The 14,017-nt window shown below is 42.8% G+C and overlaps 1 protein-coding gene across 2 annotated transcripts in view; it reads left to right on the top strand.

Moving 5' to 3' along the window:
* Positions 1–14,017, top strand: part of DNAH7 (dynein axonemal heavy chain 7) — a 129,826-nt gene that overhangs the window by 32,179 nt on the left and 83,630 nt on the right. For both annotated transcript variants that reach the window (XM_060281450.1, XM_060281453.1), the window contains 5 exons: positions 479–665; positions 5,103–5,296; positions 7,658–7,856; positions 11,278–11,418; positions 12,592–12,804. In XM_060281450.1, the coding sequence (XP_060137433.1) occupies positions 479–665; positions 5,103–5,296; positions 7,658–7,856; positions 11,278–11,418; positions 12,592–12,804 (934 nt within the window). The remainder of the gene's footprint in view (positions 1–478; positions 666–5,102; positions 5,297–7,657; positions 7,857–11,277; positions 11,419–12,591; positions 12,805–14,017) is intronic.

Raw genomic sequence — 14,017 nt, 5'->3', positions numbered from 1 at the left:
GACTTTTAGAAGACATCTGAAGGCAGCCCTGTTTAGGGAAGTTTTTAATGTCTGATGTTTTATTGTGTTGTTAGTATTCTGTTGGGAGCCGCCCCAAGTGGCTGATGGGCTGGGTATAAATAATAAATTATTATTATTATTGGAAATTAGTTACACCTTTTATGCTCAACATCCTTAGCATGAAACTTTTTGGTACAGAATTTGCATTTCACTGCATGGTATGGACTCCCCAGCCAACTATGGCTAGGATGGGAAAGGGAACAGGACATGAACCATTGTATTGTTGGGTAAGCACAGGCTCTGGAACTGCTTTCCTTTGTGAAACCATGAGAGAGAACTACATGGGAGCTAGCTTTTTTTTCCTTACTCCCAGTTCTACAGGTGTATGAAATTTTTAGACTTACTATGCACCTTCATCCCAAGAGAAAGGTTGCTTCTGTAAGCAAGGATCTAAAACTCTGCGTGTTCTGTTTTTCAGGGAATGGGAAGCAAAACTTTTGCTGGTGCAGGAGATCTTGGATGAATGGCTCAAAGTTCAGGCTACTTGGTTGTATCTGGAGCCAATTTTCAGTTCTCCTGACATTATGGCTCAGATGCCTGAAGAAGGGAGGCGATTCACCTCTGTGGACAAAACATGGAAGGACATCATGAAATGTGCCATCCAGGTAACATTTGTTCTGTTTTTGAAACAGCATACATAACGTGGTCTATGATCCATCCATATAATCTAGAAATCAGATAAGAACTACTGATGGTAACAAAGAGGAAATTGTGGTTTGTCTTATTAAGCTCAAAAACACTGCTAAAAATCATCAATTCATCAATAAAGTCTGTCCTCAGTTAAATTGCACATGCTGAAAACTATCCTGTTGAAAACTTTCCATTGTTAACTTGAAAGAATATTAGGAAGATTCTAACAGAATGCATGTAATTGTGGGAATGAAAGACATTGTAATTGTGAAAGGCAACTCAGTGTCTTGAACTTTGATGTTTACCAAGCAGCATCGATTTCAAGAAGGGTTACTTTCAATTACATGCGTTTTGGGCTGCAACTGTAAATCTGGTCCTCAGTATGCTTGCTCAAGAAGTAAGTCCCAATAACTTCAGCAGGACTTAAACTGCCGTTCTGGAATACACCGCTGGGAAGCACAATGAACTTAGTGGAACTTACTTCTGAATAAGCATGCATCAGATCAAGTAAGGAGCGTCTCCATTCCCATCATTCAGCCCTTCTGGCGGTTCTCTCGTTGCGAGAAGCCAACTTACAGGGAACCAGGCAGAGGGTCTTCTCAGTAGTGGCGCCCATCGTGTGGAGCGCCCTCCCATCAGATGTCAAGGAAACAAACAACTCTCTGACTTTTAGAAGACATCTGAAGGCAGCCCTGTTTAGGGAAGTTTTTAATGTTTGATGTTTTATTGTGTTTTTAATATTCCGTTGGGAGCCACCCTATTATTATTAGGCTGCAATCCTGTGGACACTAGACATTGTGGGAGACACTGAGCTGCCCCTGCTCCATGTCTCTTTCACCCCCTGTTCCCAGTAATGTCTACTTCAACGCGATGTGTGAAATTGTGTCATTCCTGCTGTCAGCAGCCATTGGGGCAGGGCGGGGCGGGGCTGGAGCATAGGCAATGCAAAGTCACGTAACACGTTTGTTAAACTAGATGTTACAAGGAACAGAGCAAAGCAGTCCCTAAAGCCCAGTGACCCGTATTCTGTCCTTATTAGAGGATAAACCCCAATGAATTCAGTGGGATCAGGCCCTTATGTTGCAGTCCTGTGCACACTTAATTGGCACTAGGCAAGTAAACCCTAACCATGCAAAGGTTTGGATTTGCATGTCGTAAAAACGTGGTGTTCAAAATGTCATCTGTTCCTTTGTAGGTTGAATGTAAAAGTTCTGGGTGCAAGTCTTGGTATTCATGCCTTATTACAAGATGTCATCATGCTGGTCTAGAAGTGTGTGTGTGTGTGTGAGAGAAAGAGAGAGAGAGAGAGAGAGAGAGAGAGAGAGAGAGAGAGAGAGAGTTTGTAGACAGAGCCATAGAATCATAGAGTTGGAAGGGACAACATAGATCCTCTGTTCTCTCTGTGATATTTTCATTTAATTTCCCTGTTTTTCTTCAGTTTTGTTGCAATGTAATTATAAAAACTCCATAAAAATTATTTGACGACTGAAAGTAAAGCTCGGTACTTACAACAAACAGTCTGGTAGCCCATTCTGCCGTTCCATTTCCATGTGCATAAACTCTCAGGAACCTTTCCCCCAGAAGGTGGCAGTGTGTGTCTAGGATTAGCAACTAGGTTTTATAGTTGTGAACAAAAATCCCCTATCATTGTGAACTGCCGTAAATTTAAGCCTGTGCGTTGATTTTCTGACTTGCTGTTGTGTTTTATAATTGCTGCAAGGAACTGTAAAAATCCCCATTGCCCTGTGTTTTACCCCAGATTTGAATCGGTTTTTATCTGTGTGGCTCAGAGCAATGAGGATGGAATTGCTCTTTTGATTTCGTCCTGGTTTTTTGATTAAACAAATCGAATAAAGGCATGATCTTTATCAATGTGGGAAGAGAAATGGAAGACTTTGTTAAAAACATATTAAGATATGGGATATGGAATTTGGCATAACAACAGACCAGTGATTCTTTCCCCATGCCCTGGCTTAGCCGCAGTATAGTTTTAATTCCCCACCCCCACCCGCAAGACATCCGCAGGTGGCATCAATGCTCTGTAAAATCTTGATGCATGACTGCCTTGTTTATTCCTGATGTTCCATCACAGTTGTAGCTGTGAAATGTAGCCGGAGGAAATCGTGAAAATGGGTGGCTGTAGCCTGTGCTAAAATGTGCTAAAATTTACATTTCATGCAGCTACCGCTTGAGGGTGCTCATGTGGCACCATTCAGAGCATTTTCCTCCGGGCTGAGGGTGAAAGGGCAAAGAAAGCACCTGGGGGACAGGAGAGGAAAGATTACTCACAAGAGTGGTCACAAGAACTAATGTTTCCTATTTCGAATTTGAGTAAGATGTCTGAGTGGTTTGAGGGCGGGGTGTCCCAGCTGTGTATCGCTTGGTAACGAATTGATGGGTCTATGGACCGTAATAAAGATTGTTTTCTGTTACTCAAAATATTTTATTGTTTTTATTTATTAAATTTGTATACCGCCTTATACCTGCAGGTCTCAGGGCAGATGCAACATAAAATCACAATTTAAAAACACAAAATGCATAATAAAAGTAAAAACAAAAATAACTTTTAAAAGGCCATTGGATGTCAAGAAATAGCAGCGCCAAGAATACTTTGAGAAGGAAAATGTGTTTTGTAGGGATGGTGTACATCAGGGGCCAGCAAACTTTTTCGCTCCACTGACGAAGACCCTATAAGGAGTCTTGCCGCGGCATTCTGCACCCACTGGAGTTTCTGGGTCAGTTTCAAGGGCAGCCCCACATAGAGTGCGTTACAATAATCAAGCCTGGAGGTGACCGTCACATCGAGTCCACTCCACTGCGGTGCATGAATCTTTTGCTCAACATAGGCCACACACCCATGTTTCTCAGATTAAGAGTCTCATGCTCTACCAACTGAGCTATTCCAGGGCATTTGACCTCAAATTTCATTATCTCAGTTCTAGAGGAAAGGTAAAGAGTTAAAACCCACATTTACTAAATTCCGTTGAAAATAGTGGAACAGATACTGTCCAATATTAATTGCTAGGAAATGCCAGCTGTTAGTAGATGTCAGATACTGATTGCTTCAGTTACTGGAGCTTGTCAGATACTAACCCTTACTCAAATGAGTTTTAATAAATAAACCGAGTAATTAATAAATAAATCTGCAGATGCCACCTCTCCTCTGTAAAATTGAAGCGTGGATACCCTATCTTAAATGCTTCCTCTCACCTGATGTTTGCTAAGATATGTTAAAAACAATTCACTTTTTTAAAAAGTGTTGCTTAATGATTTTTTTTAAAAAAGTGATTCATTAGTAAATTCATTTGTTAAAGGTTGCATGCCTGTTTCTTTTTAAAAAAAAATAAGATTATGTTAAGTAAGAGAAAAGAAACTAATCTAAATAAAAACAAAAACAGAGTGTGTGAGAGAAAATAAAATACCAAAGGAAAGCCAAAAAATAGAAGGAAAAAAGAGAGGAAAAAGAGGAAAAACAACAGTGCTTCTGATTTTCCACCTGTCAGTTACAGAAAAGAAATTACTCAGAATATGCACTCTAGAATGACATCCAACTGATCTACTTTCGGTTAGGCAATATTTTCCCAATCCTCCAACCCAAATGCACAGATTTATTCATTTTCCTTTTCACACAAGAAGTCCAAAAGGGGTTCCCTAATTACTGTTACTGATAAATATGAGCAATAGTTTTTCTTTAATCAAACATATCAACTTTATCTCCAATAACTTCAACAACCATTCCTCCATATTACAGTCGTACCTTGGAAGTCGAACGAAATCCGTTCCGGAAGTCCGTTTGACTTCCAAAACATTCGGAAACCAAAGCACGGTTCTGATTGGCTGCAGGAAGCTCCTGCAGCCAATCGGAAGCCGCTGAAACGCCATCGGACATTTGGTGTCCAAAAATAGTTTGCAAACCAGGACAGTTGCTTCCGGGTTTGCGGCATTTGGGAGCCAAAACTTTTGAGAACTAAGCTGTTCGAAAACCAAGGTATGACTGTAGGTGTTTCTTCCGCCTTGTGTATACAGAAAGGCAGTATACAAATTAAAAGTGAACTGAAATGATGTCACTGCCACAGAAGGATCAAGGGAAGATGATTCCTTGTCAGAAATGGAGCCAGTTCCTCTCACCTCTAGGCCTTTCACCTTCTAGAGCAACTATGTAAAAACAGTGACTCTCCATATCTTGTTGGACTACTGCTCCCAGAATCCCATTCTATTGGCCGCACTACCCAGGGCTGATGGGAGTTGGAATCCTGCAACACTTGGCATAGTCACAGCTTCACTGCCCGTGCTTTTAGAGCAACTGAGTCCCTAACACAACAACAACAACAACAACAACAACAACAACAACAACAACTGGCCTTTAGATTGAGATGATACTGATTTTCGTAATCCTTTCTTCCTTTCTTCAGGACAAGCATGTTCTGACAGTAGTGATGATAGACAAGATGCTGGAAAAACTGAAGAAATGCAACGAGTTCCTAGAACTGATTCTGAAGGGGCTGAATGAGTATTTAGAAAAGAAGCGCCTCTTCTTCCCCAGATTCTTCTTCTTATCCAATGACGAGTTGCTGGAGATTCTCTCAGAGACCAAAGATCCAACACGGTATATAGTATTGGTTGATACGCAGCCATAATTCACCATAACAAACTTTTCACATGCTGTGAGGTAACAATGAACTACTCTTCAGACACATAGACACCGGTTCGTTATATATTGAAAACGTTGCCATCCCTCCTGTTGTAGCCCTGACTTCATTTTTCACTTCTTTGTCTCCTGGGTCCCCTTCACAACAGGGGTAGGAAACTTTTTTTCCAACTGAGGGCCACATTCCCTCCTGGGGGCAAGCTTCTGGGGTCCACCTGTCACTGATGAGCCAGGTAAAAGTGGAAAGAGCAACAAATGTAAATTTGAGCTTTGTACAATGGGCTACTTTCTCCCTAAACTCTCACATCCTTCGCTATCATCCATCCAGGCAAACAAGATACATGATCCTTTGGGGGGGAGGGAAACTGAAGCAAGGTGTGGCGGGTTGACAGGCGGAGCAGGTCCTTGGGATTTCTATAGATTTCTACACTTTGGATCACGATCTGGATTTGGATCCAGAGTGGGTTGGAATGGGTCCAATCCCACTTTACAAATGGGATCATGTGTGTGACCATGCATTGTTCCTACGCACAAATACAGATGCTCTGCATCCTAGACTTTGCAGGTGAGATTTCATGGATTTGGAACTGCATGGCTTGGACTCTGTGTGTGGAGGTTCTATTGTAAATGTGAAGTCAAACATGCAACCATGAGGGGGGGGGGCAGGTATGCTGCAGGATGGATGGGGGCATCTTAGGTCCGGGGGTGGGGGACAGAAGCATCTCTCCAGGTTTCTCTGTTTGTTTGTATGTTTTTATTGAATTTATATACCACCCTATATCCGGGGGTCTCAGGGTGGTTCACAGAATAAAACCAAGATACAAAACCACAAAATACATAATAAAAAAACAACAACATCCCAATAGCCCACCCCCCCCCAACACATTTTAAAATGGCGTAGGATGTAACCAGATCAACCAAAGGCCTGGTTAAAATGGAATGTTTTTGCCTGGCTCCTAAAGGTGTATAATGAAGGCACCAGGCAATTTTCCCTGGGGAGAGCATTCCACAGACAGGGAGCCACTGCAGAAAAGGCCCGTTCTCATGTTGCCACCCTCTTGAGGAGGAGGCACACGAAGGAGGGTCTCAGAAGATGATCACAGGGTCCGGGTAGGTTCCTTTGGCAAGAGGCGGTCAAAACCAGCACTTTGAATTGGGCCCAGAAACTAACTGGTAGCCAGTTCAGTTGGGCCAGGATCGGTGTAATATGCTCAAACCGTCTTGCTGTGGTGAGCAATCTGGCCGCTGAATTCTCCACCAGTTGAATTTCTGAATCTTCAGAGGCAGCCCTATGTATAACGCATTGCAGTAATCTAACCTTGAGATGACCGGAGCATAGACAACAGCAGTTAGGCTATCCCTGACCAGGTAGGGGCATCTGAAGCTGATGGAAGGCTTCACACTAGGCCACTGGGACCCTCCCAAGGCTTTGCCCATTCTTCAGCTCACATGCCTTGCTAGCTCTTTTCTGCACTATCCTTGAATGCTATGTGTCCTATAATTCTGATAATACATGGTTAGAGGTCTGTATATAGATGGCATTTTTTGTGGTTGGAATGTAGCTCATCTCTCTTTTTCTGGTGGCCACAGCCACCTCTTGCGCATGGCTATTGGAAGGTTGTCCACAAAAGGAATGTGCTGAAAAAGTTTCTCTGCCCCTACTTATAGGAAATGGGCAGCGTTAACAGAAGCCTCTTGATCCTTGTACATACCTACAGGTTGAAAGTCTGCACAAGACTGATGGCGTGAAACAGTTAGGCCCTCAGCACAAATAGCTGTCTGACAAACGGGTCAGAAGGATGGTTATTGATCACAGCGGTAAAATAACATTGGGTGGCTGTCTCACTGCTTGCTGGAAACTGTTCCGGATGGACTTACAGAACACTTAAGCACAACACCTCTTCACACCCACACACGAAACAAAGAATCTGAAATGAAAAATGCACGAAATCATTTTATGTGTTAGGCAGCAAGGTGGATTTTTTGAAGTTGTGTACTATTCCTGGTACAGTCTAGCTATTTGCTGGAAATTTTCTAGGACTGTTCCAGTAGATGCTTATTTCTGTGTTTAATATGTTCCAGAGAGAATTTAAAGCAATTGGTACAGTATTTAATATGCAAAGTGTATTGTTTGTGAGACTGATAAATGGGAATGAAAAATGCTCTCTGTGGATAGAAGAAACTGCTCTGACTCATTGAGATAGTGTGAGACTATTAATCTAAATATACAACGCACAAACAACTTGTTATTTGAAGGCGTCATAACTTGTTGCCTAATGCACCATTTGTTTCTTCATCCCCTCTTTCTTATTTCTGCAGGGTGAAGCCTCACTTGAAAAAGTGCTTTGAAGGAATTGCTAGTGTGGAATTTACCGAAGTCTTGGATATCACACACATGAAAAGCAGCGAAGGAGAAGTCATAGCCCTCATTAACACAATATCAACAGCTAAAGCTAGAGGTCAAGTGGAAAAATGGCTACTTGAACTGGAAGCAGCGATGGTCAACTCCATCCACAAGGTAACATATATCACATTTGGGTAAAGGTAAAAGTAAAGGGACCCCTGACCATTAGGTCCAGTCATGACCGACTCTAGGGTTGCGGCGCTCATCTTGCGTTATTGGCCGAGGGTGCTGGCATACAGCTTCCAGGTCAAGCGGCCAGCATGACAAAGCCGCTTCTGGCGAACCAGAGCAGCACACGGAAACGCCGTTTACCTTCCCACTGTAGCGGTACCTCTTTATCTACTTGCACTGTGACGTGCTTTTGAACTGCTAGGTTGGCAGGAGCAGGGACCGAGTAAAGGGAGCTCACCCCGTCGCAGGGATTCAAACCGCCGACCTTCTGATCGGCAAGCCCTAGGCTCTGTGGTTTAACCCACAGTGCCACCCGCGTCCCAATCACATTTGGGCAAATGCCAAATAAATAGATAAAGCTGAACTACAATAAGGGCAGGGATTAATATTCCAATTTAACCAAGTGAAGGGAGATGTACAAATTTAATAAATAAAAACAATAAAAGCAAAAAAGTCAGATTAAACCAAATAAACAAGAAATATTCGGTGTTGGAGGGGATGCCAGGAAACAGGGAATTATGTTCACATGTGGTGGGGGTGTAAATATGTACAATTTTGGGGGCAAAGGGTGTTTAAAGAGATAACAGAAATCACTGGGTTAAAGCTGACTGAAAATCCAGAGGTAGCATTGTTACCAATTTACAATGGGGTGGAAGATTTGCAGGCTGTGAAGGAATTTATTGCTCACAAATTTATTGACAGCTGCACAAATTATTATAGCTAGGAAGTGGAAGGGGCAAGCAGAGTATAAAATGGAAGAATGGTATAAAGAGGTGTGGGATATAGCTATTAGTGATAAATTAACACGTGCCATTAAGATAAGACGGGGAATACGCAGGAGAAATGATTTTGAGGAGAAATGGAGGGTGTTTGTAGAATTTGTAAAGGGGTCAAACCATCGCAAGAGGTGTTGAAATTTTGGGAGGTTGGATAGTTACAATGGAATGGTCTCGGTGGTGGGGTGCACATTTTTATTCTTATTTGTTTATTACTTTGTAATTTATTTTATTTTTATTTTTAAAGCAAACATTCAACAGACTGAATAACTCCTGATTTTAACCAGGGGTTCATCTCTTTCATCTATAGCAGCTCACTCATTCCCTCTCTGTCTCTCGCACAAAAGAGGCCTCTACTCTGTGCCAGCTCTGTGGCTGTTGAGCATCTTGAAACCTTTCACCAACTCCCCAATCTCTCCGGGCTCTCATCCTCCCCCCCCCAATTTTTTTATTCATTTTATAACAGCACAAACAATTATATAACAACACCTACTCACAAATAAACTATAAAACAAAAAACAAAAGAAACAAACAATACATATAAATTATTAACCTCTGGGCTCTCATCCTGAGCGGTGTGAATCTTTGCCACAAACACCTACAACAGAAACATCCCTCATTTTTATAGTAGCAACGGAACAAAGAAAACAAACACAGAAGGCAAAGAAGGTAGAAATAAGCCATGGCTGGTGTTTCTCCCCTTTTCCTGGTCCACAAGTGACGATATGCGATATCTGGTTTTCAACATCCTGATATATCACCAGCTGAACACTGTGATATACTGATACAGTCATACCTTGGTTTTCGAACAGCCTAGTTCTCAAACATTTTGGCTCCCGAAAGATCGAAACCCGGAAGTGAGTGTTCTGGTTTCTGAACGTTCTTTTGGAAGCCGAATGGAGCTTCCTGCAGCAAATTGGAAGCCATGCTTTGGTTTCTGAACGTTTTGGAAGTCGAAAGGACTTCCAGAAAGAATTAAGTTCGAGAACCAAGGTACCACTGTATGTCTTCTGCTTGTCATAGAGTCATAGAATTGTAGAGTTGGAAGGGACATGAGGGTCTTCTAGTCCAACTCCCTTTTGCCCAGATGTTTTTCTAGATTCTTAGATCATAAATATTACAGACTGGTAATGGTGAACTCATCCTGCTAGCAGAGGGGATGAGTTCTGCCTGATATTGGGGGGGGGGCTCTCTCGTTGTGTGTGTGTGACACACACGTGTGATGAGGAGTCCATGTGCTCTGCTGCCAACACAGGGAGACCTGGTGGGGCCCCTCAAGATGGGGGGGGGGCGCTTAGCCCCGTCCCCACATACTGGGGGGCGGGGGCGGCTGAGGTATCCTCAGCCCCATAGAGTTGGTGCCCATGTCTGCTAATTATCTGGCCCAATAGCAGCAGCTACTTAAGTTGTTGAAAATGTGTACATGCATGTAAACTGGACTGCTGCACACAGAGAGGGCCTGATCCACACTGGAGGCTGTTTGTGTGGTGGAGCAGAGGACTCTAGGAGCCCCTACGTTACGCTGGCTCAGGGCCGCTGTGGGCAATCAGGGATCCATAAACCGAGACTTCAGGAGGCCTCTTGGAAGAATTACACGGTGCAAAATTTGCTCTATCCATTAAAGGAGAAGGGGAAGTTGTTCAGTCTGAATAAACACATCCTGCTAGTATGTGATCATCAGAGCACAAGTGCCGTGGCTCATCCTGACAAATTTACAGCCCAGTAGTATTTCCCATGAATTGGTTAACAGTGAAGGAAACCAACAAACTACAGTGCTAACAAAGTTATATCGAAACTGCAGAAAGAACAGCAAATGAAAGACATTTTTTTTTGTGGGGTTTGCTGACAGTGTGCCGCAGGATGAATACAGCCTGATTAAAAATGGTCAATTGGCAGCTTTCTTTTCTGAATCCGTTTTTGATGAAGCTCACTTCATTTGCTCTCTTGGTCTGTTTTCGGCACCCGCCGTGCTTTCCTTTCCTCTTGTAGTTTTCATAAGGTACTTTACTCCAATTCTCGTGGCTCAATGCTTAGACTGAAAAGCGCCGTGGAACGTGCTAATCTTTAAACACGTGATTGCACTCCTTTTATGTACAATCAAGGCTATAACTGGCTTACAAACAATCCTTCCAGTGTACTTAGAGGTGGAAGTTGATTTGTTCCTCTCAGAGTGAAGGGAGAGCAATCTTATTAAATTCAGGTGCTCAGAACCATGGGCATGCTGCAAACGGACGCCATGCTTGCATTTTGTAGGACATTGATCTGGTTCAGATGCTTGTTTGAGCTGAAGAGCCTCCTCTTCTGGTTGGAGGAACAGATAAGGCACCATTTCCACCCACCAGGCTTTTAATGTCGGTGCTCCGCATAGATGCCCATACACAGGGAGGGCTAAATCACATAATCTTTCTCTGTTAATGAGTGTGAGGGAATAATGCAATTTAGGCATTATGGAGTGTCAAGGTAATAACCCTGTGTGGCAGAGATTAGGCTGCGAGAATTTTAGCACTGCTTTCTTCCCTGTAGTTGTAAATCTGGGCCTTCCTTTCATATCCACTTGGTTTTTCTCTGACACGTTTCCTTACCTCCAGGTGATTGGTTATGCGATAGAAGCCTACCCAAAATCTCTCCGTATAAACTGGGTAAGGGATTGGCCTGGACAAACAGTGCTGTGTGTTTCCCAGACTTTCTGGACCTTGGAGGTCCAAACAGCTATTAAAAATGGCCAGCAGGTAAGCATATCTTTTTAACCACATAAACACACTCTCTGGGGAAGATGGGGCTCGCTAGCCTGGGAAGGTAGCCCGTCTAGGAGAAGGAAAACTCCACTGCCTTGTGGGAAATAGGGATGCAAGAGAAATTCGCTTTGGCTTGTATTTTAATGCAAGCCTACCTAATTCGCACTACCTAGGACAATACAAAAACTGAAAAGCAGCTCTCCACCACAGAAATGTGTAAATTAGGGGGGCGTGTTCATAGTAATTCAGCAGATAACATACAAAATGCATTATGCTATGGGAAATTGCTTGCAAAGATGTGCATATCATTAGTCAAAATTGCATCTATAAAATTTATATTAGGAGAAATGTGCTGCCTGGAAAGTCAGATGGTTGTTTATTTTTTTGGCATCTGATGGGAGGGCCTTCCACAGGGCGGGTGCCACTACCAAGAAGGCCCTCTGCCTGGTTCCCTGCAACCTTACTTCTCGCAGTGAGGGAACCACCAGAAGGCCCTTGGAGCTGGACCTCAGTGGGTGGGGGTGGAGCTGAACAATGGGGGTGGAGACGCTCCTTGAGGTATACAGGACCGAGGCCATTTAGGGCCTTAAAGGTCAGCACCAACACTTTGAATTGTGCTCAGAAACGTACTGGGAGCCAATGTAGGTCTTTCAGGACTGGCATTATATGGCCCCGGTGTACACTCCTAGTCACCAGTCTAGCTGCCGCATCCTGGATTATTTGTCATTTCCTGGTCACCTTCAAAGGTAGCCCCACATAGAGCGCATTGTAGTAGTTCAAACGGGACATAACTAGAGCATGCACCAGTCTGGCGAGACCGTCTGTGGGTTTGCCAGACAGGAACTTGTGAAAACCCAGAAGCCAGTTTTAAAAGAAGCAGTATTGGGGGTGGGGGAATTCTGCACATCTCTGCTGATATGATGATGTTTAAGCATGTACTGTATTTTTTCGTTTATAAGACGCCCCCATGTATCAGACGACCCCTATTTTTTTGAGCCCAAAATTAAGAAATAAACATTTTAAACATTCCGTAGAAGACGACCCCAATTTTAAACTTTAAAAAATTGTGTGTGTGTGTGTGGGGGGGAAGAAACATAGTCTTATACATGGAAAAATATGGTAATTTGTTTGCGTCTGATCCCTTCCCCCTCCCCAAACCTCTATCAGGCACTTGAAAACTATCTGGAACAGTGCAATGGGCAAATTGATGGCATTGTCACACTGGTGCGAGGAACGTTATCAAAGCAGAATCGAGTAACTCTCGGAGCACTCGTCGTACTAGATGTTCATGCCCGGGATGTTCTGGCAACTCTAGTAAGCAAACATGTAAATGATGACTCCGACTTCGAATGGCTGAGCCAGCTTAGGTACTACTGGGAGGTAAGTGAAGCCCTTAAATCACGTTAGGAGATTATTTCTGTTTGCAGTTTCTCAGTTTGGGCTAACTTGCTGATGCACGAATATGAGGATTTATTTATTTTTGCTGGTGATAAAAGATATCTCGCCTGTCATCCTATAGATTGAGAGTCAAGAAGTCTAATACGTATACATACATGGTTTGTAATTAAAATTATTCCCCCCCCCATCACCTTGCGCACCTGGTGAATTTGCAATAGGTGCACGTATAAAACCTATTCAGTCAAAGGCCACATTGTTTTAGAAGTCCAGATTTTATATTACTGTTTTTGAAAGGGGAAGAAAAAGGAGTAGTGTATATACTTTTGAACTGAGTGGCCTTAATCTGATTTTGTCAGAATCATAGCGTTTTGAGCCTGCATTTATTTCCTCAGCCATGGGCCAAGCAGATTTGAACTGGCTAAAAGCTAGCAGGACATGTATATAAGATTTCCCATTTATTAGCACATGGTGCCCTATGACTGTGACTATCAGCCGTGCCGATAATTCACGGTTGATATGGGAGTAATTAGATTTGGACAATAAACATAGTCTGGACTGAAGAAGACTGAAGAAAACCCTGCAGAACTGCACAGTCCCTGGTGTCTAAGCTCGGACTTCAAAGAGATTCTCATCATGGTGTTCGGATTACGGAGGTGATTGGTACGTTCTTTTTTTCTTCTCAATACCTACAATTGTTTTTCTACGCCAAGCCTCATTAAGAAAACTTTTTTTTTAAAGTACAGATGGATTTCTATTTATAAATATGTATTCAATTGCACAGCTTTGCTTAGACTTGAAAAACTTGATAAAGATAAAAGAAGAAACAAGATGGCACTTGTTAATATGACGCAGCACAGAAAAATGAGAGTTCCTCCCTTTTTCGAGGGAAGTGGGATATGCTTGCTGGCTGACTTTGTAGTGACTTGAGACAATAATTTGGGATAACATACAGTGCATCTGTTTGCAGCATTTTTTCATTATGAGCGAGAGAGAAGGCTAAATGGATGTCTAGTAGCCCCCTTCTAGGGCCCAGAAGGGGGGATTGTGTGGTCTCTGAAAGCTGGTCGATCGCAAAATGACATATCTGTGGAATAGTTTACATTGCAATATTGCAAACAGTATGCTCAACAATTTTCAAACGACAGGCTTGGACAATAGCCCAGATTGGAATAATTTAACAATGTGGGAGTTGCTG

The sequence above is a fragment of the Zootoca vivipara genome, chromosome 1, assembly GCF_963506605.1.
Source record: "Zootoca vivipara chromosome 1, rZooViv1.1, whole genome shotgun sequence".
Classification (NCBI taxonomy): domain Eukaryota; kingdom Metazoa; phylum Chordata; class Lepidosauria; order Squamata; family Lacertidae; genus Zootoca; species Zootoca vivipara.
The sequence above is the reverse complement of the archived record's forward strand: the minus strand, read 5'-3'. Positions and strand labels throughout refer to the sequence as shown.